Source organism: Panthera tigris, chromosome A3 (genome assembly GCF_018350195.1).
Source record: "Panthera tigris isolate Pti1 chromosome A3, P.tigris_Pti1_mat1.1, whole genome shotgun sequence".
Lineage (NCBI taxonomy): Eukaryota > Metazoa > Chordata > Mammalia > Carnivora > Felidae > Panthera > Panthera tigris.
This window is the reverse complement of record NC_056662.1, coordinates 22,231,091-22,256,145: the sequence shown is the minus strand read 5'-3', so window position 1 is coordinate 22,256,145 and position 25,055 is coordinate 22,231,091. Positions and strand designations below refer to the sequence as shown.

Genomic DNA, 25,055 nt, shown 5'->3' with positions numbered 1-25,055 from the left:
GGCACTAAGGACAGGTCTGCCTCCATTAAAATTCCAGTAGAGTAGGTCTTAGTGCCTGTGTCTGCTGTTGGCCACCAACAGCATCTAAAAAGCACCCCCACTGCTATTCTGCTTATTTCTAGAACCCTGGCCTGGACAGAGCTACGTAGTAATTTGCCAGTCAAAGCCCCTACCCACTGGTCCCTTCTGTCTACCCTATCCATCACATCCTTCAAGCTTAATCAGAAGATCTATCTGGATTAATTTCACATCAATCTTATCATTTTTTAATTTATTTATTAAAAAATTTTTTTTAATTTTTATTTTTTGGAGAGACAGAGTGCAAGTGGGAGGGGCAGAGAGAGAGGGAGACACAGAATCCGAAGCAGGCTCCAGGCTCTGAGCTGTCAGCACAGAGCCTGATGTAGGGCTTGAACTCGTGAACTGTGAGATCATGACCTGAGCCGAAGTCGAGTGCTTAACCAACTAGCCACCCAGAGGCCCAATCTTATCATTTCTTTACTCTACATCCCAGTTGCCATTGCATTTTTTCTTTTCTATTAAAGTTCTCAACAGAATTTTTACAGCTTTTTTGACTTTGAGATAATAGACATACAATAAACAATACGTATTTAAGTGTATAGTTTGATGATTTTGACTTATGTGTACATCCATGAAACACCATCACCACAATCAAGATAATAAACATATGGGGGTGTACGGGTGGCCCAGTCGGTTAAGCATCCAACTCTTAACTTTGGCTCAGGTCATGATCTCACGGCTTGTGAGTCTGAGCCCCCCATCAGGCTCTGCACTGACGGCACAGAGCCTGCTTGGGATTCTGTCTCCCTCTCTCTCTGCTCCTCCTGGGCTTGCTCTCTCTCTCTCAAAATAATAAAAATAAACCAAAAAAAAAGAAGACAATGAACATATGGATCACTCCCGAAAGTTTTTTTGTGTTACTTTGTAACTTCTCACTCCTGTTTCTCCCCACTCTACTCCTATTTTCAGGTAACCACTGATCTGATGTCACCTTACATAAGTTTGCATTTTCTAGAATTTTATATAAATGGAATCATATGACATAGATCTTCTTTTTCTGGCTTCTTTCACACAGCATGATTATTTTGAGATTCATTCAAGTTGTAGCATGTATCAATAGTTTGTTCCTTTTTATTGCTGGATAGTATTCCATTGTAAGGATATACCATAATGTGTTTATCCATTCATCTGTTGATGGACATTTGTTTCCAGGGTTTAGCTATTATGAATTGAACTTCTATGAACATTTGTGTACATGTTTTTGTTTGGGCACGTGCTTCGTTTTACTTAGGAGTGGAACTGCCGGGTCATATGGTCAGTATTTAATGTTCTAGTGGGTGTATAGTTGAATCTCACTGCGGTTTTAATTTGCTTTTCCCTAGTCACAGTGAGGGAAAGTCTTTTCATATGCTTATTTATAAATCTTCTTTCGTGGAGTATCATAATAGATCTTTTCCCCCATCCTTTCCATATTCTGTTCATAGCTTCTTTGGTTCTTTTTATTTAAATACTGAGGAGGCATGCATTGGCATGGGTCATGAGAAGACTGGCAAATGCCTTACAATTCTTCTTTATGATGAATTTCCCCTCCCTGTAGGTTACTCAGCAGAAGTGCCTCTCCTCTTAGGTACCTCTCTTCTTGGTTTTTGGGAGCTGTATTCTTTTATTCCCTGCACATGGACTTTCAGGGAATTTGTAGACTTGTCCAGTGATGCAATGATCCATGCAATTCTCTCATGGACACAAACTACCTTTAATTCTAGGTTATACCCCTTCTTAGCTCAAATTTTGGTTGATACCTGACAGTGGGTATTTTACTACTGGCAGGACAGATCTAGATGCACGGGATGGGGAAATTCAGTGTACTTTTGCTGTTTGTGACTTGCATTTGTGGATCTTCTGAGCTGGCTGGTTGAAAATGTGGCAAGAACCCATTCTTGTAGAAGTGAGATTCTGGAATTGTGACATTTTTTTGGGTCCTGTGGCTGCCTATCACCCTCTTTCTATGGAGTGAAGCCGAGTAGGAAACTGTATTCATTCTTAAATCTGCATTAATATCATTTTACTCTTCTTGATGTATTAGTTGGAATAGTTCTCAACCTATTTATGAAGTGTGGTCCCTTCCAAATGGACTGTAAACTCTTGAAGGGCAAAGATGAACACTTCCAGGAAATTTGTATACTTCATTAAAGTACCACAGTGTTCTAAATACAGAAGACCCTTGATAACTGTCTACTGCTTAACAAACGTGTTATCTGGTTAGCCTTCAATTCTGAAAACTAATCATCAGTCTAATTAGCCTTATAGATTTGTGGGTTGGAAAAAAAACAAACTACTCATTTTCCTGGAGTGTGTGAGAAATCTCAGATTCAGAATTTTAGGTTTCAGAGAAACTGAAGGGGATATTTCATAGATGAGAAAAGTAAAGCATCAAAAAGTTAAACACTTGCTTAAGTGCATCACCTCCTTTGTAAAGCCCTTCTGGAACTTTTGACATGGAATCGACCATTCACTAACTCCTCCATACTCATACTATACTTTTTAAAACTTTTGTCACAGTCCCCAAGACACTTGATTATACCTTGCTTGGCTTTAGGAACAGGACTCATGTCTTATCTTTGTAGCCTCAATTCCCCGACACTGCCTGGAACTATGAGGCACTCAATAAGTCAATAAATGAATGTGGCTGAGTGTGGCTGGAGTTAAGTACAAATACAACAGTAAAACGAATACAACCATGTTTCTCAAATGTAAAATATGTGTTAGGTATCATGCTACATGACTTACATTTATTTCTTATTTGGTACTCTCAATAGCTCTGTGAAGTATACAGCTATTCTTATTTTATAGATGAGGAAACTGAGGTGCTGAGAAGTTAAATAGCTTCCCAAAGGTCACACAGCTAGAAAGAGGCAGAGCTGGCACTTGAACTTAGGCATCTGATTATAGAGTTTGCCTCACAACTATAGCGTGATTAACGAGAATGCAGTGCTGTCCTTTCTGAGAATTTTAAATATTGTTCCTCTCCTTTCTACTCATCTTTTAGTTGGTTTTCAAGGGTATTTATATTTGTGGAGATTCCTGAGTATTTCTCTTCCATGCACAGATATTGATATGAAAGAGGCCAAGGGATTTGATAATCTATACAAAGCCACTAAAACATTTGTTAGTCAAGTCACTGATTCCGTGTGGTCCTGATAATTTGTGATAAGGTCACAATACTTACATTTAGGATATGCACAATGTCCTCTATGTGGCTGTGGATGAATGCTCCTACGGTTTCATCATAAGGTAAAGCTCGGCTGAGAGAAGACAAAGATCTTAGGAATGTCAGCTTCTCAAGTTCACTCTGAATTTGTGGAAAAATGACCAAAACACAATTACATATTATAATCTCACTTGATAATTGTAGAGGGCTTTTAAAAAATGTTTGTTTATTTATTTTGAGAGACAGGGAGAGCACATGTGGGAGGGGCAGAGAGAGAGGGAAAGAGAGAATCTCAAACAGGCTCTGCACCATCAGTGTGGGGCTTGATGCAGGGCTCAAACTCACAAACCACGAGATTATGACCTGAGCAGAAATCAAGAATTAGATGCTTAACTAACTGAGCCACCCAGGCACCCCTGTAGAGCGCATTGGGGAAGTTTCCTGTAATGTTTCAAACATCTGACATCTCATTAATTCTAGCATCAGTCTTTTATTATAAGTAATGAATAAATTACAGGGGAATGAAATTCCTCATCTGCTGGTCCTGCTTGGGCTTACGATTTAGTTTTCCCTCTCAGCTAGATTAAATGCTAAATTACTAACTGCTCCATAATGGCTCTCCCCACCTTTAGTCTTTGCTTCCCCACCTACCCACCCTGTCCATATACTGATTAACTGATTAAACTTTCTAAATGTGACCTTTGATGCTGTTACTTCCAGCTCTCGCTCTCTCTTTTTTTTAGTTTTTATTTGAGAGAGAGAGGGAGAGAGAGAGACCATGAGCTGGGGAGAGGGGCAGAGAGGGAAAGGGGGAGAGAGAGAGAGAGAGACAGAGAGAGAGACTGAGAGAGAGAGAGAATCTTAAGCAGGCTCCAGGCTCAGCATGCAGCCCGATGTGGGGCTCAAACCCATGACGCAGGATCATGACCTGAGTCTATATTAAGAGTCAGACACTCAAACAACTAAGCCACTCAGGTGCCCCACTTCTAGCTCTCTTCATGCCATTAAAGATTATTTTGAGACTTTAAGGGTTCCTATTAAAATGCAAGATCTTGGGAGACTGGGTGGCTCAGTAGGTTGAGCCTTCAACTCTTTTTTTTTTTTTTTTTTTTTTTTTTTTAATATTTGAGAGAGAGAGAGAGACAGAGCACAAGCTGGAGAGGGGCAGAGAGATGGAGACAGAATCCGAAGCAGGCTGCAGGCTCCAAGCTGTAAGCTGTCAGTATAGAGCCCGACGTGGGGCTCGAACTCACAAGCAGTAAGATCATGACCTGAGCCAAAGTCAGACGCTTAACGGACTGAGCCACCCAGGCGCCCCGAGCCTTCAATTCTTGATATTGGCACAGGCCATGATCTCACTGTCCATGAGACAGACCCTAAATGGGGCTCTGTGCTGACAGTGAGGAGGCTGCTTGGGATTCTCTCTCTCTGACCCTCCACACCCCCTGACCCCCTGCTTCCACATGCATGCATGCTCTCTATCTCTCTCAAAAGAAGTAAATATTTTTAAAAAACAAGTCATTATTTGAAGAATAAAAATCTTTTGTATTATTCTTTTCCTGATTATAAAAGTAGTATCTATCACAGAAACCTTGAAAAATAAAGTATAAAGAAGATAGTAAAAGATACCAATAATTTCACAATCTTGAGAGAATTTCTTCTAATCTTTCTCTACTGGGCTAGAGATAGTATAAACTGGTATAAGCTCGCTGGACAGCGAGTAGCAATACATACAGCCAGAAGCTCACTTCATGGCCTAATTCTTTCTCATCTAGATTAGTACAACAATCCAACATTGAGTTTCCCTGCTCCAGTTTGCTCCCCTCCAATCTATTTCCCTAGCCATCACCAGATTCATCTTTATTAAGTGCAAATTTGATCAGGTAACTCCCTATCAAGTATCTTTCAGTAGAACCCATGGAGGTCAAGGCTCTCCCAGTGTGACCCCAGCTAACCTCTTCAAATTCATACCATGCTATCATGGTATTTGTGATACTCTGACAAAACTATCTTCTTATTCATCTATTTTCCTGCCTGGTTGTGGGTTCAGATCAGGGCAGGGAATGGATTTTCTTTTTTTTTCAATTCACTGCAGCAATGCAATCCCTATATTAATTACAAAGAAATGCTTTATATAAAGCTCTGCTGCCATGAAGTGTAAAGAACAGTTTAAGTCAAAAGTGAAGACCAACAGGGGTGCCTGAGTGGCTCTGTCGGTTTAGTGTCCGACTTTAGCTCAGGTCATGATCTTACTGTTTGTGAGTTCAAGCCCTGCATCGGGCTCTGTGCCGACAGCTCAGAGCCTGGAGCCTGCTTTGTCTCCCTCCCTCTCTCTTTCTCTCTCAAAAATAAATAAACGTTAAAAAAAAAAAAAGTGAAGACCAACATTCTGGCTTTAAGTGTTTAAAAAAATTTTTTTTTAATGTTATTTATTTTTGAGAGAGAGAGAGAGATGGAGTGTGAGCAGAGGAGGGGCAGAGACAGAGAGGGAGACACAGCATCCAAAGCAGGCTCCAGGCTCTGAGCGGTCAGCACAGAGCCTGACGTGGGGCTTGAACCCACAAACTGTGAGATCATAACCTGAGCTGAAGTCGGACACTTAACCAACTGAGCCACCCAGGCGCCCCTAAAAAATTTTTAATTAGCATTATACATAAAGGAAATGTAAAGCTTGAATAATTTTTACAAACCCAAACATCTGCATATATATGTTCAAAGAAAATGAAATCTGGATCTCAAAGAGACTTCTGCACTCCCAGGTTGACCGCAGCCTTATTCACAACAGCCATGATATGGAAACAACCTAAGTGTCTGTTGACAAATGACAGACACTTTCGATACTGTCACTTAAACATACCAGGCTTCTCTCAGTTCATAAAACATGCTCTTCTCCTTTCTGCCTCAAGGTTGTTAAACATACCATGTCCTATTTCTGGAATACTTTCTCCAATTCTAACTTCTCCTAGTTTCTCCTAGTCATTCCTCAGATCTGAGCTCAAGGTGTCCTTCCTCAGAAATGCCCAAGGTTGGGGCGCCTGGGTGGCTCAGTCGGTTAAGCATCTGACTTCGGCTCAGGTCATAATCTCGCGGTCTGTGGGTTCGAGCCCCGCGTCAGGCTCTGTGCTGACAGCTCGGAGCCTGGAGCCTGTTTCAGATTCTGTGTCTCCCTCTTCCTCTGACCCTCCCCTGTTCATGTTCTCTCTCTCTCTGTCTCAAAAATAAATAAATGTTAGAAAAAAAAATTAAAAAAAAAGAAATGCCCAAGGTTAAGATAAATTCTTCTGTTATGTGCTCTCATAGAATAAACTAATGAATAGTATGTTTTGCCTGGACAACAGAATACTGTGCTAAGTAGGAAAATATAGATCTATAGCTATTGACCTAGAAAACTTTTTTCCTCCCACCATCTCTGATGTTTATTTTTCTATAATTACATGCATTTTAAAAATAATTTTTTATTTTATTTTTTTTAATGTTTTATTCATTTTTGCGGGAGAGAGAAAGAGACAGAGCACGAGCAAGGGAGGGGCAGAGAGAGGGGGAGACACAGAATCTGAAGCAGGCTGCAGGCTCTGAGCTGTCAGCACAGAGCCTGACACGGGGCTTGAACCCATGAACCGCAAGATCATGTCCCGAGCCAATGCTGGATGCTTAACCAACTGAGCCACCCAGGCACGCCTAATTACATGCATTTATATGTGTTGAAGAAAAAGACTGAAAATAAATACACTAAAACGTTAACATTAGTTATCTTAGGAGAGTGGGATTTGTAAAGACTTTTATTTTTATTTTCTTCCTTTAATAGGAATTTTATAGTTTTTATAAACATAAGTATAAATACAATTTATAAATGTATATACGTATATTATCAAAATATAATCATAAATAAGTTTTATAGTCTAGAACATCAGTTATATTTGCATGTTAACAAATGTTTAAAATATTTGTTAAAATGGAGGAATAAGTTGGATAACTAGGTAACACTGCTTGCGCATACCTGTAGGTCACCATTAAAAAACTCCTGGATAGACTGGATCAGCCTCTCAACAATGGGCTCACTGAGGGGGCCTTGTTGGGTCAGGCGTCTGAAGCTATCTGTGAGCGATTCCTGAGGGAGTCCAGCGATGTCAGAGATGTCCGAGTCTAATACCAAAACGAACACAGCAGGTGATGCCTCCATACTACGTAAAGTTATACAGTCTAGTGGGGAGAGCCACTGGACATCAGGTTAGGCATGTCCTGGTCTCACCTTTACTATCTGCTCTGCAACCTTGACTAAGTCCCTTCTGCTGAGTCTCAATTTTCTCAATTACAAATTCAACATTCTTTAAGGGCCTCCTAAGCTACAAAAACCTTTAAGTGTGAGCTATGACAGAGTGGTTAAGAGCACGGAATTTATATCTCAGTTTGAGACTAATTTGAATCCTGGCTCTACTACTTATTAGTTGTATAATCTTTATCAAGTTAGTTTGCCTCTTGGAACCTTAGTTTCCTCACCTGTAAGACAGGGTTATTATGAGGATTAAGTGAGGTAATAAATACAAAAGACTTATCTCAGTATGTGGCCTCCAATAAGCATTTAAATAGTAGATATTATTAAAAAGTCTATGACTCTGGGGTGCCTGGGTGGCTCAGTCGGCTAAGCATCTGACTTCGGCTCAGGTCATGATCTCGCAGTCTGTGAGTTTGAGCCCTGCATTGGGCTCTGTGCTGGCAGCTCAGAGCCTCCAGCCTACTTTGGATTCTGTGTCTCCCTCTCTTCTCTCTCTGCCCCTCCCCTGCTCATGCTCTGTCTCTCTCTCTCAAATATAAACATTAAAAAAAAAAAAAGTCTATGACTCTGTAGTGACAAGAGCTTAAAATATAGTAGCAGCCCCTTGTTGATCTCTCCCTACTGGACCAGGTCGCAGTAAATGTCTGAAGTCTCTCCTTCCAGACCTGGGATATACTTTGATTAAGAGCACAGGCTATGGAGTAGGTCTGCCTAGGCTTGGATCCTTGCTCTGCCTCTTTCTAGCATTCTGACCTTGTACGATCTTACTTTCTCTGGACATATTTCTTCATTTCCAAAATGGGGATGATAATAGAGCCTACCTCATTTGGTTGATACAGAGCTAGCACCAAGGAAGTGTTGGTAAATATTATTCCTTTGCTGAGTGACAATTATGGTGGCATCCTTCCCCTCTTCGTATTGCTTTGCATCCTTACCTCCTCTATTTTCCTAAACCAAATCTCTCATTCTTGTCAGGGAAACAGTCTTACTATTTCCCCCTTTATGCACCCATCATCTGAGGGTTTCTACCACCCTTCTTCTGTACACTTCTTGGTCTCCTGAATTATAGCTTCTCCTGCAGATTCCTGCAACTCACTGTCACATTCTTCTCATGCACTAGAAGCCCTGTTCTCATTCACCTCTCATCTTTGCATGGGCTTTCCTTCTCTCTGCATGTTTCTCCTTCTTCCCCACCTTCCCTACTTCCTACCCTGTTTGCCTAGCTAGCACCCACTCATCTTTCAGGGCTCTGTGCCAGGATGCCTTTCTTAAATCCTCTCTTTGCCCGTTTTGACTAAGTATCCTCCTAGCTGCTAAAAAACCTCTTTCTATTTGTTCCCTATCCCCACTCCCAATCATCCATATTAAACTGAGTTCCAGTCATTTATTTATAAGTCTGTTCTGTTCACTAGTAGATCTCCAGCAGCTGGATCAGCATTTATAGCATAGTAGGGCTTCAATAAATATTTGTTGATTGAGTGTAGAAATGAGTAAATGTAGTTCCTAAATAGTCTTTCCTGTCTCATGCACATGCTATTATATCCACCTGGAATGTTCCTTCCTCTACTTCTTGCATGGGTTGTTCTTTCATATCCTGGAGGACTCCTTCAGGTTTGAACCACACCATCTCAGATAGGTGTTCTCTGACGACCATGGCTTAAAATCGGTTCCCATCTCCCTTACTTTTTGTCTCAGCCCTTTGTATAATTCTTCTAGAGTATGAACTACAGCTCATACTTTATTTGGTATGTTTACTTTTTTTGGTCCTTTCCAGCAAATTCTTTGAGGACAGGGAATATGTCAATCTCGTTCATTACTGTATACTCAGCCACTGGTACTCAATGAATGTTTGTAGAATAAAAGATAGATATTCTGTAGCCCCATCAAGTTTCCACCTACAACCATCTTTCTCTTATCAGAATCCTTCCAGCACCTAGACTCTGTGCAAGTCTGCAGGATTGCCTGTCACAGTTTCCTATATGTCTACACAAATATATTTTATCTCATTTTGCCAACCATATTCCAAGCTCTTAAATGCAGGGACCAAATTCATTGTCAAAGTCTAGTTGAGGGCTCTTATCCAGCAATGTGACTTGAAAAGTCCCTGCCAAAAATAAAATAAAATAAAATACATAAATAAATAAATAAATAAATAAATAAATAAATAAATAAAAATCCTTTCCTCCTTTCACCTGTAAGTTCAAGGCTACTTGCATCTTTTTTAACATCCTCTAAATTGCTCAGCTGCAAATCCACACTTCCTGAATCATTGTCAGAAGCACAGGGGATCACTATTTCTTCCCGACTACAGATCCTAGGAATGAAGAGGGGATTAGAAAGGTTAGTATTTTAGGACTGCTTCCATGTCATCACTCAGGTGAAAGCTTAAATGTCACCTTCTCAGAGAAGCATTTACTGGTCACCAGTCTAAGTGAAGTAGCCTCTCCCCACGCAGTCCCACAGCTGTTTTCTAATTTTTTTTTCATAGTATTTAACCATTACCTACAACTATCAAGTTCATTTGTGTTTGTTTGTTGACTGTCTCCCATCAGACTGTAAGCTCCATGAGGAAAGAAACCTTCTCTACACAGTCATGGCTGTATTCCCAGCACCTAGCACATTGTCAGCCTCATGGGGCATGAATGGATAGGTAAGAAATACCATGCTGCTGTTAAAAGAAACTGAGGTAGAACAATTTCCCCTTCCCTAATCTCCCTTACCCTTTCCTACTTTTTGTTTCTATAGCATGCAATACCTTTTAATGTATCATTCACTTACTTATGATATTGTTTATCATCTCCTCCTGCAAAAAATGTAAGTTCCATGAAGCCAAGGATCTTTGGCTGCTTTGTTCACGAATGTATTCTAAGAGACTAGAATACTGCCAGGCACAAGATAATGTTCAATAAAAACTGAGTGACTGAATAGATCTCTATTTTCTCAATGTTTAGCATATAGTAATGAATGAAAAGGCAAGTTGTCGAGCAATGTGTGTAAACTGTGTGTGTACATATGGACAGACACACACACACACACAAATGTTGGGATACGTGTAGGAAAACTTATGGTATTTAAACTTTTATGTTGCCTGAATTTTTTTTTTTACATTGGCATGAATATAAGATGTTGACAAAGATGTGGAACGGGGGTGGGGGGGGGCACCTGAGTGGCTCAGTTGGCTAAGTGTCCAGATCTTGACTTTAGTTCAGGTCATGATCTCATGGTTTGTGAGATCAAGCCCCACGTTGGGCTCTGTGCTGATTGCACAGAACCTGCTTGGGATTCTCTCCCTCTCTTTCTTGCTCTCTCTCTCAAAATGAATAAACATTAAAAAAAAAAAAAGATGTAGAGCACAGAACTCCTATAAATCAGAGTTGGTAGTGTATATTGGTACAACCATTTTGGAAATAATTTGGCATTATCTGGTAAAGCAAATGTGCCTTTACCATGATTGCAATAGATATAAACAACCATAAAAGCATACACAATGGTAAAATGTAGTAAAATAATAACGAAATGATGAGTTCGGTTTTCAATAGACTTTATTTCATTGTTAAGTTTGTATAATTTAATTTTTCTAAGTAGCTGTATTTAACAACCAATTTGAACACTTCTTGCTAAATTAAAAAAAATTTTTTTAATGTTTATTTATTTTTGAGACAGAGAGAGACAGAGCATGAATGGGGGAGGGGCAGAGAGAGAGGGAGACACAGAATCTGAAACAGGCTCCAGGCTCTGAGCCATCAGCCCAGAGCCTGACGCGGGGCTCGAACTCACGAACCGTGAGATCGTGACCTGAGCTGAAGTCGGACGCTCAACCGACTGAGCCACCCAGGCGCCCCATTTCTTGCTAAATTTAATAAGTGAGTCTCGCAAGTCAGTATGAGATGGTTCCAGCACAACACTGGTTGTCTTATTATTGAGTTGGAAGATTTTTTTAGTATTTATTTATTTATTTTGAGAGAGAGGGAGAAAGCCTGAGCAGGGGAGGGACAGAGAGAGAAGGAGAGAAAGAATTCCAAGCAAGCTCTGCACTGTTAGCTTAGAGCCCCACACAGGGCTCGATCTCACCAACCACGAGATCAAGACCTGAATATAAATCAAAAGTCAGAGGCTTACCGACTGAGCCACTCAGGTGCTCCAGTAAGAGTTATATATATATATATATATATATATTCTCCATCAGCACCATCCATTAGAAATTTCTGTGATATTGGAAATTTCTATAATTCTGTGCTGTCCAAAATGATATCCAGTGGCCACATGTGGCTACTGAGCACTTGAAATGTGACTAGCACAACTAAGGAACTTTTAATTTTAATTAATTTAAAGTCAAATTCAGATATTCACGTATAACTAGTATGTAAGTATCTATTTTATTTAATAGCACAGTAGCAGACAGAAAGACCTCACTCTTCCCTATTTGGGGTAATGACATTGGGGACACTAATATTTACCATATTGTGCAGCTTTTAGATGTTCTTAACGGTTAAAAGCACAGATTATGGAGTCAGAATGTCTGGGTTCAAATCTTTAGTTCCTTTCTCTAGAAAATGGGAATAACAGTACAAACCTCACAGAATGGTGATAAGGAGTAAATAAAGTACGGAGAATGCTTACTACACTCGGGCTATCCTGTAAACGCTCAATTATTACAATTAGTTATTATTGAGTTCTTAGATAAGACACTTTCATTTTTTTTATTATTATTACGGGATTCTTCTTATCTTAAAACAAACAAGCTGCTTTTGTCTCAGGAGTCACTTCTATTTTTGACCCTGTTACTTCTGTAAAATTGGGCTAATATGCTCAGAGTTATTTTGAGGGGTACTAAACGTCACCTATAGGTCAGTTACTAACGAGCGAAACAGTCTTTGGAGGAAACTGCCATAATTCCTTAAAGGAAAAAAAAAAATTAAAAGGAAAAGAAAAAGAAAACCTAAGCCCTCGAATATTACCTGCCCCTCCTCAAGGGACCCTACCCATTCCTTTAAAATTGGCCGGGCTGCAGAGAGAAGACTGAGTGACGGCGCGATCGGCCAATCAACGCGATTGGCCAATCAGAGGAGGCCCCGTTTCGGGCCCTCCCCACAGCCTCATCCAACCGCGTACCGGTAGCGCCCGGATCAAGACCGTTGCGAGGCGGCCGGTTCCAAATGGGCCAGGTTGCGGGGGGGAGGCGGGCCTATACAGAAGGACCGCGGCGCCCTTTGCGCGTGGGGACTGGAATTCAGGCCCCAGCTGCTGGGACTGGCCCGACCCAGCGGGACGGCAGGGACTGACCTGTGTCTAGATCCCATCCCAGCACGCGCAGACCGCCGCGAGTCCCTGGCGTCCCCTCCGGCGCGCTCTTGGCGCCACTTTCCCGAGCGGAAGTCAGCCTGCGGCTCGGGCCCTGGTGGGACCTGCTCGGAGAAATGGCGTCGCCGGGTGAGGCGTTGTGCATGGCTCGGCAACGGGGCCCCGCGGCCGGAACGCCTGGGCGAGTGGGCCGTATCCCGCGGGAGGCTAGTGCTCGCCACTCGGGAGCCGGCCAGGCGGGAGCCTCTTCCCCTGTGGGGAAGGGGCATGTGCTTGGGCTCTTTTTGGGGTCGAGTGTGTGACGGAGGGCTGTCTAGCTGGTGGGACTGCAGGCAAGCGGAGGTGGGGTGGGTGCGAGTGCGGCGTGGAGCTACGGGTGCCCCCGAGGCCCAACCGGGGGCAGCGGTTAACCCTAGGTCTGGCTTCACTCATTCATTTGACTCGCGGCGGCTCCCGGGCCGGCGGGGGGTGCCTGAGTGGAAGCTTTCGGCCAAATCGTTCTTCTTTGGACCGTGGTTTCCTTTTTAGTAAAAAGGAGGAAGGAAATCACTCACCTGAGAACTTAGGGTATACATTCTGAAGTTAGATTCTCCTGGTGCATGCTTGTAGCCTGCCAAGTGTTCGTTTTGTGTTCCAGCGCAAGTTCCTTAACCTCTCCGCACCTCAGTTTCTGATCTGTAAACTAGATCAGTCACATTATCCGCTGCATAAATTGCTGTATCAAAATAAGCTGATTCCCTTGCGTAGTTTAAAATAGTATATGGCACTAAGCAAGCATCAGTAAAGTTAACTGCATTGCTAGTTATTGAGTGAGCACTGTGCGGAATGGAATCCTCATGTAGTCTCACCGCGGCGGCGTGGGGCATGTGTACTATTATTTACGTTTGACAGATAGGAAGGCAGAATTTCAAAGAAGAGAAGTAACTTGCCCACGATAACAGTGAATAAGATACTGGGTCATTGTTCCAGTGTTTGAAAAGTTGAGGGTGATAGAGTGGTTAAAAACAAACTTTGGATTCAAAATGCCTGCAGTTTGATTCTCATTTGTTTTTTAGGGCAGGTAACTCCTTCTGAGTCTCAATTTCTTGGTCTGTAAACCACACTCATTTGCATGTTGTGAAGATTTAATGACTCAGTGCATGCCAAGTACTTAGCATATAGTATGGGCATATCCCACACATGTTTTCATAGTCATTTACTGGATCTTAATATATTGAGTACATGCATGTATACAAAGCACTGGAGATTCCGATTTTTCTTGCATTTTTCTATCCTTTAAAAGTTCTGGCTTTGACCTTGAATTCTACCCAGACTCTGACTGCTTCTCACCTCTACTACTGTCACCCTGGCTGTGACCACCATTATCTTTTTACTTGGGTTATTACTAACTGGTGATCCTTTTTAGGTCCTTTCTCCTGCATAGTCTCAACACAGTTTTGTTTATTCTTGACAATTGTGTCAAGATCCCATTAAATCCTGACAATTGTGTCAATGATCCTGTTAAAATGTAAATCAAATCACTCCTCAAAACTCTCTAGTGGCTCCCATCTCACTCATTAAAAGCCAGAGGCCCTACAAAGATGTTAAAGGCCCTTCAGATTTAACCTCTGCTGCCTTTATCACCGCTTCCATACTTTTCATCTTTTGCTTATGCCACTCTAGCTATACTTTCCTCTTTGCTAATATCCAAGAATACTATATATACTGCTGATTCAGGGTCTTTGCACTTGCTTTTCTTCTTGGGATAGTTTCCCCAAAAATGTCTTTGTGACTTGCTCCTTCTTTTCCTTCAGGTCTATACACAGTAGTTTTATTTCTTAGACCTTCATAGACTCTCATATTAAAAATTGTAGTTCTTCTCAGTTATCTCTTCTGTGCTTTTTTATTCTCCATAATGATTGTCACCTAACGTGATAAGTAATGTTTCTTAATTGTGTTGTGTGATATCTTTCTTTTCACCCTAGAATGTAGACTCCGTGAGGTCTTGTTTTGTTTTTTGTTTCCTGCTTTAATACCAAAAATAGTGCTTGGTAGGCATCCAATAAATATTTTATTAATGAATGCATTATAGATTTCTAGTGTTTTTAAAAACATTTTTTTTTTAATGTTTATTTTTGAGAGAGAGAGAGACAGAGAGTGAACAGGGGAAGGCAGAGAGAGAGGGAGACACAATCCCAAGCAGGCTCCAGGCTCTGAGCTGTCAGGACAGAACCCAACACGGGGCTCGAAGCCACTAATGGCGAGATCATGATCTGATCCAAAGTCGGACGCTTAACTGACTGAGCCAGCCAGGCACCCCTTCTAGTGTTTTCTTAAACTGTTTATTTTTTTATTTTGAGAGGGAGAAAGAGGAAACGTGAGCAGGGGAGGGGCAGAGAGAGAAGGAAAGAATCCCAAAATGTAGGGCTCCATGTGGGGCTTGATCTCACAAAACATGAGGTCATGGCCTCAGCCAACATTGAGTCGGATGCTCATATGACTAAGTCTCCCAGGCACCTCTCTTTCTAGTGCTTTAAAAAGAACTTTCACATTTTTTAGATTATTTAACACATACACAAGGATTTAAATAGAACTAGCATTCATAGAAGAACGATTCTGAGTAGCACTAATGTAGGCATCATTTCTATAATATACTCCAAAAAATAATTATCTAACCTCTTTAGTTAGATTTGAGTTTGAGTGCAAGATCGGCTGCAGGCTACTCTCACTCTGAATTTTCTTATTTGTAAAATAGATATAATCATGCTTTTTAAAAAAAGTAATCTGTATGCCCAATGGGGGCATTGAACTCAACAACCTCGAGATCAAGTGTCACATGCTCTACCAGTTGAGCCAGCCAGGCTCTCCCTAATAATGCCTTTCTTAAGGGATTATAGTTCAAAGTAAATTTGACACTATAGGCAGAGGTTTAGGACCATTTCTATTAGCCTCATGATTATAGTAGTGCTCCCGTATCTGCAGGGCATACTTTCCAAGAACCCCAGTGGATGCCTAAAACTGAACCCTATACATATGTGTTTTTTTCTATACACGCATACCTATGGTAAAGTTTAATTTATAGATCAGGCACAGTGCGAGATTAACAACAATAACTAATAGTAAAAGAACAGTTACAACAATACACTGTACTAAAGGCTATGTGAATGTGGTCTTCCCTCTCTTTCAAAATATCTTGTCCTGTACTCACCCTTCTTGATATAGATAACTACATGATAAAATGCCTGCGTGATGAGATGAAGTGAGGTGAATGACACAGGCATTGTGATGTAACGTTAGGCTACTGTTGACCTGACAGTCCTGCACCGTGTTTGAACATGGGTAACTGAAACCATGAAAAGTATGGATAAGGTGGTGGTGGTGAAGGATGGATATTGTACAATCGGGTGGCAGACAATTCAGGAAACAGCCCATAGAATGTACCATTCCTAACTGCTTCCTGTCTCCTGGAGCATAATAGACAAGGATTAACTTTTCTTTCCGTGTATTTAGCAAATACGAATCTAGTACTATGCCAAGTGATGTGTAATACTTGGAAATACGGGGATGTATCGGAGAAACTGTATCCTGGAGCTTACAGTTTAGCAGAGGAATCAGACATTACACTATTACTTATGGTTGTGAAAAAGACAACATGGAAGAAGTACCGGTTGCTATGCATTGATCTGGCAACAATAGCGGTGCTAATAGAGGTAGCTAACATTTACGTAGTTCTTGCTGTAACAGTCACTACTCTAAGATCTTTCTATGTTAACTCAGGTAATCCTCATTACACCCCTAAGGTAGGTACTGTTACTCCCCACTTTACACTTGAGGAAACTAAGGCATGGGTTGGCCACCTTGTAACTGCCACAGCCACACTGCTAATAAGTGGCAGAGCTAGAATTTAAACCTGGCCTCAGAGGTCACATTCTTCATAGTACTTTGTAGTGTGACTGTATAAGTCACTATAGTACGGGGGACCTAACCCAAGTACTGAGGGCCGTTGGGAGGCTTTTTAAGGAAGAGATACTTGAACTGAAATCTGAGAGTAAAAATTAAGCAAAGTTGAAGTAAGGGAAAGCATGAAAAAAGTGCTGGGTAGGGAAGAACATGACTCATTAGAAGAACAGAGGGAGCCAGAGAGCCACAGATGGAGGGAAGAGATCCTGTGAGAGGCAGGCAAGGCCGTGGTGAGGGGTCAGGATTGGGCCTGTCCTAGCGGCATAGGAGTTACAAACGTGCTTGAAATGGAGTGGCATGATGGGTTCTGTGCTTCAGCTCACAGAGGCTGCCAGGAGGACTGCCCTTCAGATGGATGAAGGAGACAGTACCCACCACTTCCCTAGGACTTCTTTCCAGTTCAAACCTCCCAGTCCCCTCCCACTTCCTCTTATGATTTGGTTCCTAGACCTTGGTGTACGCCATCATTGGAACTGTACATAGAACTTTGGAATCGTTTGTGGAGTGTATTTAATAGTCCTTTCCCCCCAAGGTTCAAGCACTGTCTTCCTGTTGGCTCTGACAATCATAGCCAGCACCCAGGCTCTGACACCCACTCACTACCTCACCAAGCCAGATGTGGAGAGACTGAAAACCTCACTGGACCGCCCCTTCACAAGTTTGGAAACTGCTTTCTACTCCATCGTGGGACTCAGCAGCCTTGGTGCCCAGGTGCCAGATGTAAAGGTAAGGCTACTTTGGTCTCGGCCTCATCCCTTGACTGTGTTCCTTTTGTGTACTTCAGAACTAACGCTTGCTCATTTGAGGAATACCAAGGCAAATCCAATGTAAAAAATACTTATTTCCACCTGCCAGATCTTTTTTTTTTTTCTTAATGCCTAATGTATGTTTAGGACCATGCCAGGTGTTAAAGTAGAATATAAAGAAGAGTGAGTCTTAGAAACTTGACATTTTACTTTAAACTTGACATTTTACCTCTAGAAACTGTTGCTATAGTTCTGAGTGAGACTGTACAAATACCACATGGACTTCTTAAGTGCCCTGTACGTGTGACTCAAATAATAAAGGAATTCAAGATGAGAGCATTCATATTTATTAAACACTGACATTGTATCAGGCTGTTTTGATTTTTTGTTTTTTTTGGACCTTTGATGAGGAAAATGCATCATGACTAAAACTTTACCTGGTTTTAGGAACAGTCTTAAGTGAATTTACATTTTATTTATGACAGTAGCATGGATAGCTAGGGTAAAGGGGTTAAGGCCAGGTTTCTCATATAAGCCTTGTGTTATTAGTTTTCTGTGGCTGTATAACAAATGACTATAAATTTAGTTATTTAAAACAGTATTCATCTATTAGCTGATAATCCTGTAGTGAGAAGTCCAGGCAGGTTTGTATGTGCTCTCTACTTAGTGTCACAGAAGGTCAAAGTAAAGGTGTTGGCCAAGGCTGGGCTCTTATCTGGAGGCTCTGGGGAAGAATGTGCTTCAGTTTTCTTCAGGTGATTGACAGAATGCATGCAGTTCTGTGCAGTCTTAAGTCTAAGATCCCCATTTTCTTGTGGGCTGTCAGCCAAGGGCTGCTCTCTGTTCCTCAAGGCGACCCACATTACTTCTCATGTTGTCCCCTCCCCATTTAAGTCAGTAATGTCATGTTGAGTTCTTACTCTTCAAATCTCTCTGACCTCTTCTGCTACCAGTTGGAGAAAACTTTGCTTTTAAAGGCCTTTTTCATCTAATAACCGTTTCCATCTTCCCCTCCCCCAGTACCTTTTACTTGTAGAACAAGCCAGATCAACTCATCCTGGAGAAGTTTCCACATTCTGCCTTTGGTTGATAGCATCTTCATACAGTTTTTGAACATACCTCCTTATCTCTTGTATTCCTGTAAACTGATGGTTAGCTCTTGAGGCTTACTTGTATTCAGGTCAATTTTCTTGGCAAAAACATTTCATAGGTACTTCCTATGTGTACTTCCTATCAATGGGTGTGTAATATCTGGTTGTTTTAGTTATGATAAAGTTGGATCAGTGGATTCAGGTGTTGTCAGATTACCCTCTCTCTGTAAACAGTATGTAGTAGGGACTTGCTTTTGTAAAATCTCATCTGACAATATCTTTTAATTGGGAGTTTAGTCTATTTATATGTAATGTAACTCTACTGTTTAGTTTAAGTCTACCATCTTGTTTTTTGATTAGCTGTTTTTTTCCTCCTTCCTTCCTGTCTTAGATTGAATAATTTTTTATAATTTAAGTTTATTTATTTATTTTGAAAGAGAGAGAGCATGGGAGGGGCAGAGAGAGGGAGAGAAAGAGAATCCTAAGCAGTCTCTGCACCGTCAACATGGAGTCCGATGCAGGGCTCGAATGCACGAACCGTAAAATCATGACCTGAGCCAAAACTAAGAGTTGGATGCTTTACCGACTGAGCCACCCAGGTGCCCTGGATTGAATTAATTTTTGATTATTCCATTTTATCTCTTCTGTTGGCTTTTTAGCTTTACTTATTATTTTAGTATTTGCTCTAGAGATTGTAATGTGCGTTTGAACTTCATCAATATACTTTGAATTACTATTTTGCTATGTCACGAATAACAAAAGAATCATGTAACGAGATATTTCTATTTAAAATCCTGTCATTTGTGCGATCGTTTTCATACTATTTACTTTCTTTTAAGCATCACAGCCTTGTACTGTCTGTTGTCCAGTGTCTCAACTTCGTATATTTTTTTAGTTTTGTCGTTATTGACGGCAGGAGGTAACTTCAATGCCTTTAATTCTGCCATGGCCAGAACTGGTAGTCCCGGTTAATGTTTTGCAATCCATGGCAGTTGTTGTTCTTTTTTTTCTTTTTTCTTTTTTCTTTTTTGAAGTATAGTTGACCTACAATAACAGTTGTTATTCTTTTTGATGCTCAAAATGTCGCCTTTTAGCCAGTAGGCCAAAATGCCGTTCTATGTGCATTTTTTGCTTGTTTTTATGTGATCTAGTAGGAGAGTTTGTGATGTCTTAGGCTTACTTTTACATTTCCTGCCCCACACTAAAATCAGTAACTGCTGTTGATTTATTGAATGCCTCCTGTGTGCTGGGTACATTGGATATATTAGCTTGAGTTAATTGTCTTAATTCTATGTGGTCAAAAATAGTATCCTGTAATAGAGGAGGAAATGGAAGCTCAGAAAGGTTAGGTAATTTGCCCGATGTCTGCCAGTCATCATCTGAATACTGTATGGCAGAAGTGTTGACAGACTATGGCCCCCAGAGTCAAATCCAGCTTGAAGCCTGCTTTTGTAAATAAAGCTTTATTGAAACACAGCCATGCCCACTCTTGTAGCGGCTTTTGCACTTTAGCAGTAGAGTTGAGTAGTTACTAAAGAGACCGTCTGGCCTGAAAAGCCTAAAATATTTATTCTCTGGTCCTTTACAAACAGAAAGTTTGTTAATCCTGCTGTATGAGGTCCACACTCATTCAGGTTTCTTCCTGACAGCTAGCTCTTGTTTCCTGCCCAGTATTTCCTTCCTTAACATATGACTGTATTAAGGAAACAATTTTTCCTTGTGATCACACTGTTATAAACCCTCAAGGTGAATGTACTTCCTAGTAAAATTAGTTTTGCTCAAAAGAACGAGTGTAGGCATCGGTGCTAGTTAGCCCAAGTTTTTGATTCTGGCTCCACCTCTCTGTAAAATGAGAGTTATGATCCCTTCCTCACTGGATCATTATAAAGATAAAGTGAAATCCTATTAAGCCTAGTAAGTGTTCGGCCTACAAAAGGCCCTTCAGGTGGTAGTTATTGTTATTATTATTATTATCATCATCGTCAATATTTTAAAAGTTTTGCTTCTATTTATAATTTGTTCAGGGGAGTTCAGACAATGCCTGGCACAGATACTGCAATGTACAGAGGGCTGCAGTCTGTAGAGGGCCTGGGGATGAGACAGAGCAGATTGGGAGACACAGAGTGAAGCAGTCTTGCCCTATAGAGGTTTTATATTGTGAGATAGAGGAGACAAAATTGGAATATTAGGTTAATATTAAATTTTGGTGGATTTGAATGCAGGAAGAGCAGTTTCTGCTGGTCATTTTCAAGCTTGTATGGAACTGTAGGATTCAGTCCAGGGAGATCATGGAAGAATGAGCCACTTTCATGTTAGCTAGAGCAGTGCCTTTTTATCTGTCTCATGATTTGGGGTTCCACATGGATTTAGGTTGAACACATACTCCTAAAGGTGTTCTCTGATGATGTCCAGAGTTTGAGGGGACGTTGGTCAGGGCTGAAGATGCAGACTGAAGCCATCTGGATGGCTGCAGTGCAGTGTGATATGGGGTAATTGCATAACTGGGCCAGCTATGGCTTTGTGTTTATAACACAGACTCTAAAGTCAGACTGCTTGGCTTCAAGTTCTTGACTTCAGAACTACATAGCTGAGTTAACTGTGCAGCTTACCGAACCTTTCAGAATCTGTTTTCTCATCTGTAAGATGGAGATAATAATAGTCCACTCACCACTCATAGTCTGTTAGGGTAGTTAACATGGTGATGGCATGGAGTATGTACTAAGTATTAGCTCTCAGCTCTATTATGTAGTAGTAGTGGGTGATGGACATCGATTGACATTTTTCTCGACTGTCATCCCCATTGCTTGATGGCTAATCAACAGAGGGTGTTCGACACATGGTTGTTGAATGAATTGTAAACGTTAGCTTATTAGAAATGGAAGCTCTCAAATGTGCCTGTTAACCAGAAAATAAATGGGTTAATCACACTTTGTTCTTCAAGTCGCTTGTGGAATGTGCTGCGGTGACTGTGTGATGTGCACATCGTAAGCAATGGAAGGGAGTTGTATGGAAGGTTCAAGCTAGCAAATTGCCTTCTTAGATGTGCGCACTAAATAAATCCACTGAGGACAGTCTCCCTTACTGCCACTTCCATGTGGTGATGTGCATCCTGCTCCATTGTTGTTGCTTTCAGCTGAGCAGAGAGAATGCCCTCAGCCCTGCTAGATGCACTGAACCGGCTGCTCTCACGGGTAGATCCTTAGGGGAGATTTTGGTTATTTTGTCATAAGAGATTTTCCCAGCAAAACTGAGAGGAATGGGGTTTAATAAGAATATGAGTAGAAGGCAGTTGTAGGAACAACAGAATGTGGAATGAGAGTTAGTTTTAGGTGTTAGGAAGAGTGGACAATTTCATTTTAATAATCAGGTTCTATATATGTATAATTAAAAGCCATACGCACATGAGGGTCACCTGGGAGGCTCAATTCGTTGAGTGTCTGACTTTGGCTCAGGTCATGATCTCATGGTTCGTGAGTTCAAGCCCTGCATCGGGCTCTCTGCTATGTGCACAGAGCCTACTTTAGATCCTCTGTTCCTCCCTCTCCCTGTCCTTCCCCTGCTCGTTCTCTCTCCCTCAAAATAAATAAATAAACTTAAAAAAATAAATAAAAATAATAAGCACATGAGAATGGTGGTTTTATAGATGTTACTGCTTAGCCTTCTTTAAGATTTAAGAATAATGAGGGTTGTTTTGTATTCACTATAACGAAAACATGAAGTAAATAGGTTATATATTATGGCAAAACTTGCGATGTAGTGTTTGAATGACTAAAATCAGGAAACATTAGGCAGTGTTTACGGGTTGTCAGACAATCACACACTTTCCCTGTCTGTAAAAAGGCGAAAATGGTACCTATCTTATAGGGTTGTTATGGGGATTAAATGAGATGATTTGTATAAAGCGCTTAGCTTGGGGCGCCTGGGTGGTTTAGTTGGTTGAGTTCTGACTTCGGCTCACATCATGATTTCTTGGTTCGTGAGTTTGAGCCCTGCATCAGGCTCTCTGCTTGGGATCGTCTGTCTCACTGTCTCTGCCCCTTCCTCTCTCTCTCTCTCAAAAATAAACATTAAAAAAAAAAAAAAAAAAGAATAAAGTGCTTAGCTCAGTGTCTGGTACGTGGCGAGTACATATGAAGGACAGGATGTTTGTACCATTCACCGAGTACTGAGTGCTTGTTGAGGGCCAGGTACTCAGCTGGTTGCTAGGGATAGCAGACAGACATTCCTTCAGGCAGTAATTATTTGTGGAGCATTTGCTATGTGCCAGGCATTATACTAAGTGCAGAAAAGATAACAGCTCGTTACCTAGTGAAGGACAGGTGCCACGATAGTGAGATCAGGTGCTGAGTACAAAAGGATGCATAGCATGTAGAAAGTCCCAGGCCCATGTGGTGTGTGGAGTTCAGCAGAGGGAGAAGCTCACTCACGCTGTCTGCTGAGAAAGCTCGCCATAAGCCCTAACCTTGTACAGGGGGGTTGCCATCTGTACTGGCTGCTGCACGATTCATTTAGTCATTTAACAGATATTTAGTGAATTCGTGCCATGTGCTTGGCACTGGGGTTTCAGTGTTGAACAGTGAAAGAAAGCTTCTGCCCTCTTGGAATGTATACTCTAATAATGGAGATAGACATTAGTCATATAAGCAAATGTATTCATGAATATTTGTAACAACGGTAAGTTTTACGAAGGTGAGGTATATAGTGTTTATTTTTATTTTTTATTGAAAAAAATTTTTTTGAACGTCTATTTATTTCAAGAGAGAGAGACAGCGCGCGAGTGGTGGAGGGGCAGAGAGAGGCAGACACGGAATCCAAAGCAGGTTCCAGGCTCTGAGCTGTCAGCACAGAGCCTGACGCAGGGCTCAAACTCACGAACTGTGAGATTATGACCTGAGCTGAAGTTGAACGCTCAACTGACTGAGCCACCCAGGTGCCCCAAGAGATAAATACTATTTATAAATAGGGGACTTTGACCTGCTCTGGGAAGGCTTTCCCAAGGAAATCTCTGAACTTAAATCTCACTCTGTATCCCTCTAAATTACAGCTCCTTGAGGGCAGGGACATTGTCCATTTTATTTGTTGTACATCTCCAGTTCCTAGAATAGCAGCTGGCATGTGGTAGGCACTCAGTAACTGTTTATTAAATGAAGGAAGGTATGACTGATCTGAATTCTAAAGGGAGAAGAAGAGTGAACGGGGACAGGGGAGGGAACTTCAGGCAGAAGGAATGGCATGTGCAAGGGACCTGTGCAGGCAGGGAGCAGGTTACATTTGAGAGACTGACTGGAGGCCGCATGTTAAGCAGACAGTGGGAGAGAGAGGAGTGCAGCCAGAGAGAAAGGCTGGAGCTAAGTCTAAGTGCCTTGGCAGCCACAGGAAAATTTTTGCTTTTTCTCTAAAGAGCAGTTGATTTTAAGCAGCAAGTATCACGATCCATTTTCATTTTGGAAAGGTTTCTTTCCTGTTCTATAGAAGACAGACTTTGGCAGGGGAATATGGGGCAACACTGAATGCAGAAGGGGTGCAAAAGATAATACCCGGGGACGCCTGGGTGGCTTAGTCATTTGGGCATCTGACTCTTGATTTCAGCTCAGGTCATGATCTCATGGTTTGTGGGATCGAGCCCTGCAATGGGCTCTGTGCTGCCAGCATGGAGACTGCTTGGGATTTCCTCTCTTCCTCTCTCTGTCTCTGTCCCTCCTCTGCATGCATGCGTGCTCTTTCTCTCAAAATAAATACACTTAAAAAAAAAAAAAGTTAACACCTGGACTTCCAGCGTTTGCTGCACAGGTAGATGGTTGAGCTATTCTGTAAGACAGGAACATAGGTTTGTGCAGGCAAGTTCATGAATTTGGTCTTAAACCTGTTGAGTTTGAAATGCCTTTGAGTCATGTAAATGGCCATTGAGAGAAGTCTGGGTTGGGGGTAAAAATCTTGAGAATATCTGCATAAAAGTTCTGGATGAAGCCGTGGGCATGAGTGAGATTGCCTCGGGAGAGAGAGGATGGATGAGAAGTGGGCCTAGGAGTTGAAAAACTCCAGCGTTGAAAGGTCAGGTAGAAGAGGATGAAAGTAAGGAGCCCCTGTGAGAAGTAGGACGAGAGCCAGGAGAGTGCTGGAGAATCCTGGAAGCGAAGGGAGGCGAATGTTTCAGAATGAGGAAGTGATCAGTTCTGTCCAGTGCTGAGGGAGTGAGCACTGGAAAGTCTCTTTTGGCTTTTCCGACTTGGAAACTCACTGGTAGCGGAGAGAAGGTAGCAGCTGGGGGGAGAGAAGGATCAAGAAAAGTTTATTTAAAAAAAATGTTTATTTGTTTTGAGAGAGAGAGAGAGAGAGAACCTGAGCTGGGGAGGGGCAGAGAGAGAATCCCAAGCAGGCTCTGCGCTAACAGGGTGGAGCCCAAGGAGGGGCTCAGTCCCCACGAACTGTGAAATCGAACTGTGAAATTGTGACCTGAGCCAGAATCAAGAGTTGGG

At 41.6% G+C, this 25,055-nt stretch overlaps 2 protein-coding genes across 11 annotated transcripts in view; one reads left to right on the top strand and one right to left on the bottom strand.

The window, feature by feature from the left end:
• MROH8 (maestro heat like repeat family member 8) overlaps positions 1-13,246 on the bottom strand; it is a 58,458-nt gene extending 45,212 nt beyond the window's left edge. For 8 of the 9 annotated variants that reach the window (XR_006215487.1, XR_006215486.1, XM_042980443.1 and 5 more), the window contains exons 1-4: positions 12,786-13,246; positions 9,695-9,816; positions 7,227-7,372; positions 3,248-3,370 (exon numbers count right to left, since the gene is read on the bottom strand). Coding sequence is in view for 7 of the 9 variants with exons in the window: in XM_042980443.1 (XP_042836377.1) it covers positions 3,248-3,370; positions 7,227-7,372; positions 9,695-9,816; positions 12,786-13,072 (678 nt within the window). In the remaining 2 variants the exon portion in view is untranslated. Of the gene's footprint in view, positions 1-3,247; positions 3,371-7,226; positions 7,373-9,694; positions 9,817-10,280; positions 10,369-12,785 lie in introns of those variants that run through there. The other variant, XM_042980444.1, reaches the window with a different exon arrangement.
• RPN2 (ribophorin II) overlaps positions 12,852-25,055 on the top strand; it is a 59,918-nt gene continuing 47,714 nt past the window's right edge. For both annotated transcript variants that reach the window (XM_042980449.1, XM_042980448.1), the window contains exons 1-2: positions 12,852-12,932; positions 17,275-17,468. In XM_042980449.1, the coding sequence (XP_042836383.1) occupies positions 12,920-12,932; positions 17,275-17,468 (207 nt within the window). In that variant the 5' untranslated portion in view covers positions 12,852-12,919. The remainder of the gene's footprint in view (positions 12,933-17,274; positions 17,469-25,055) is intronic.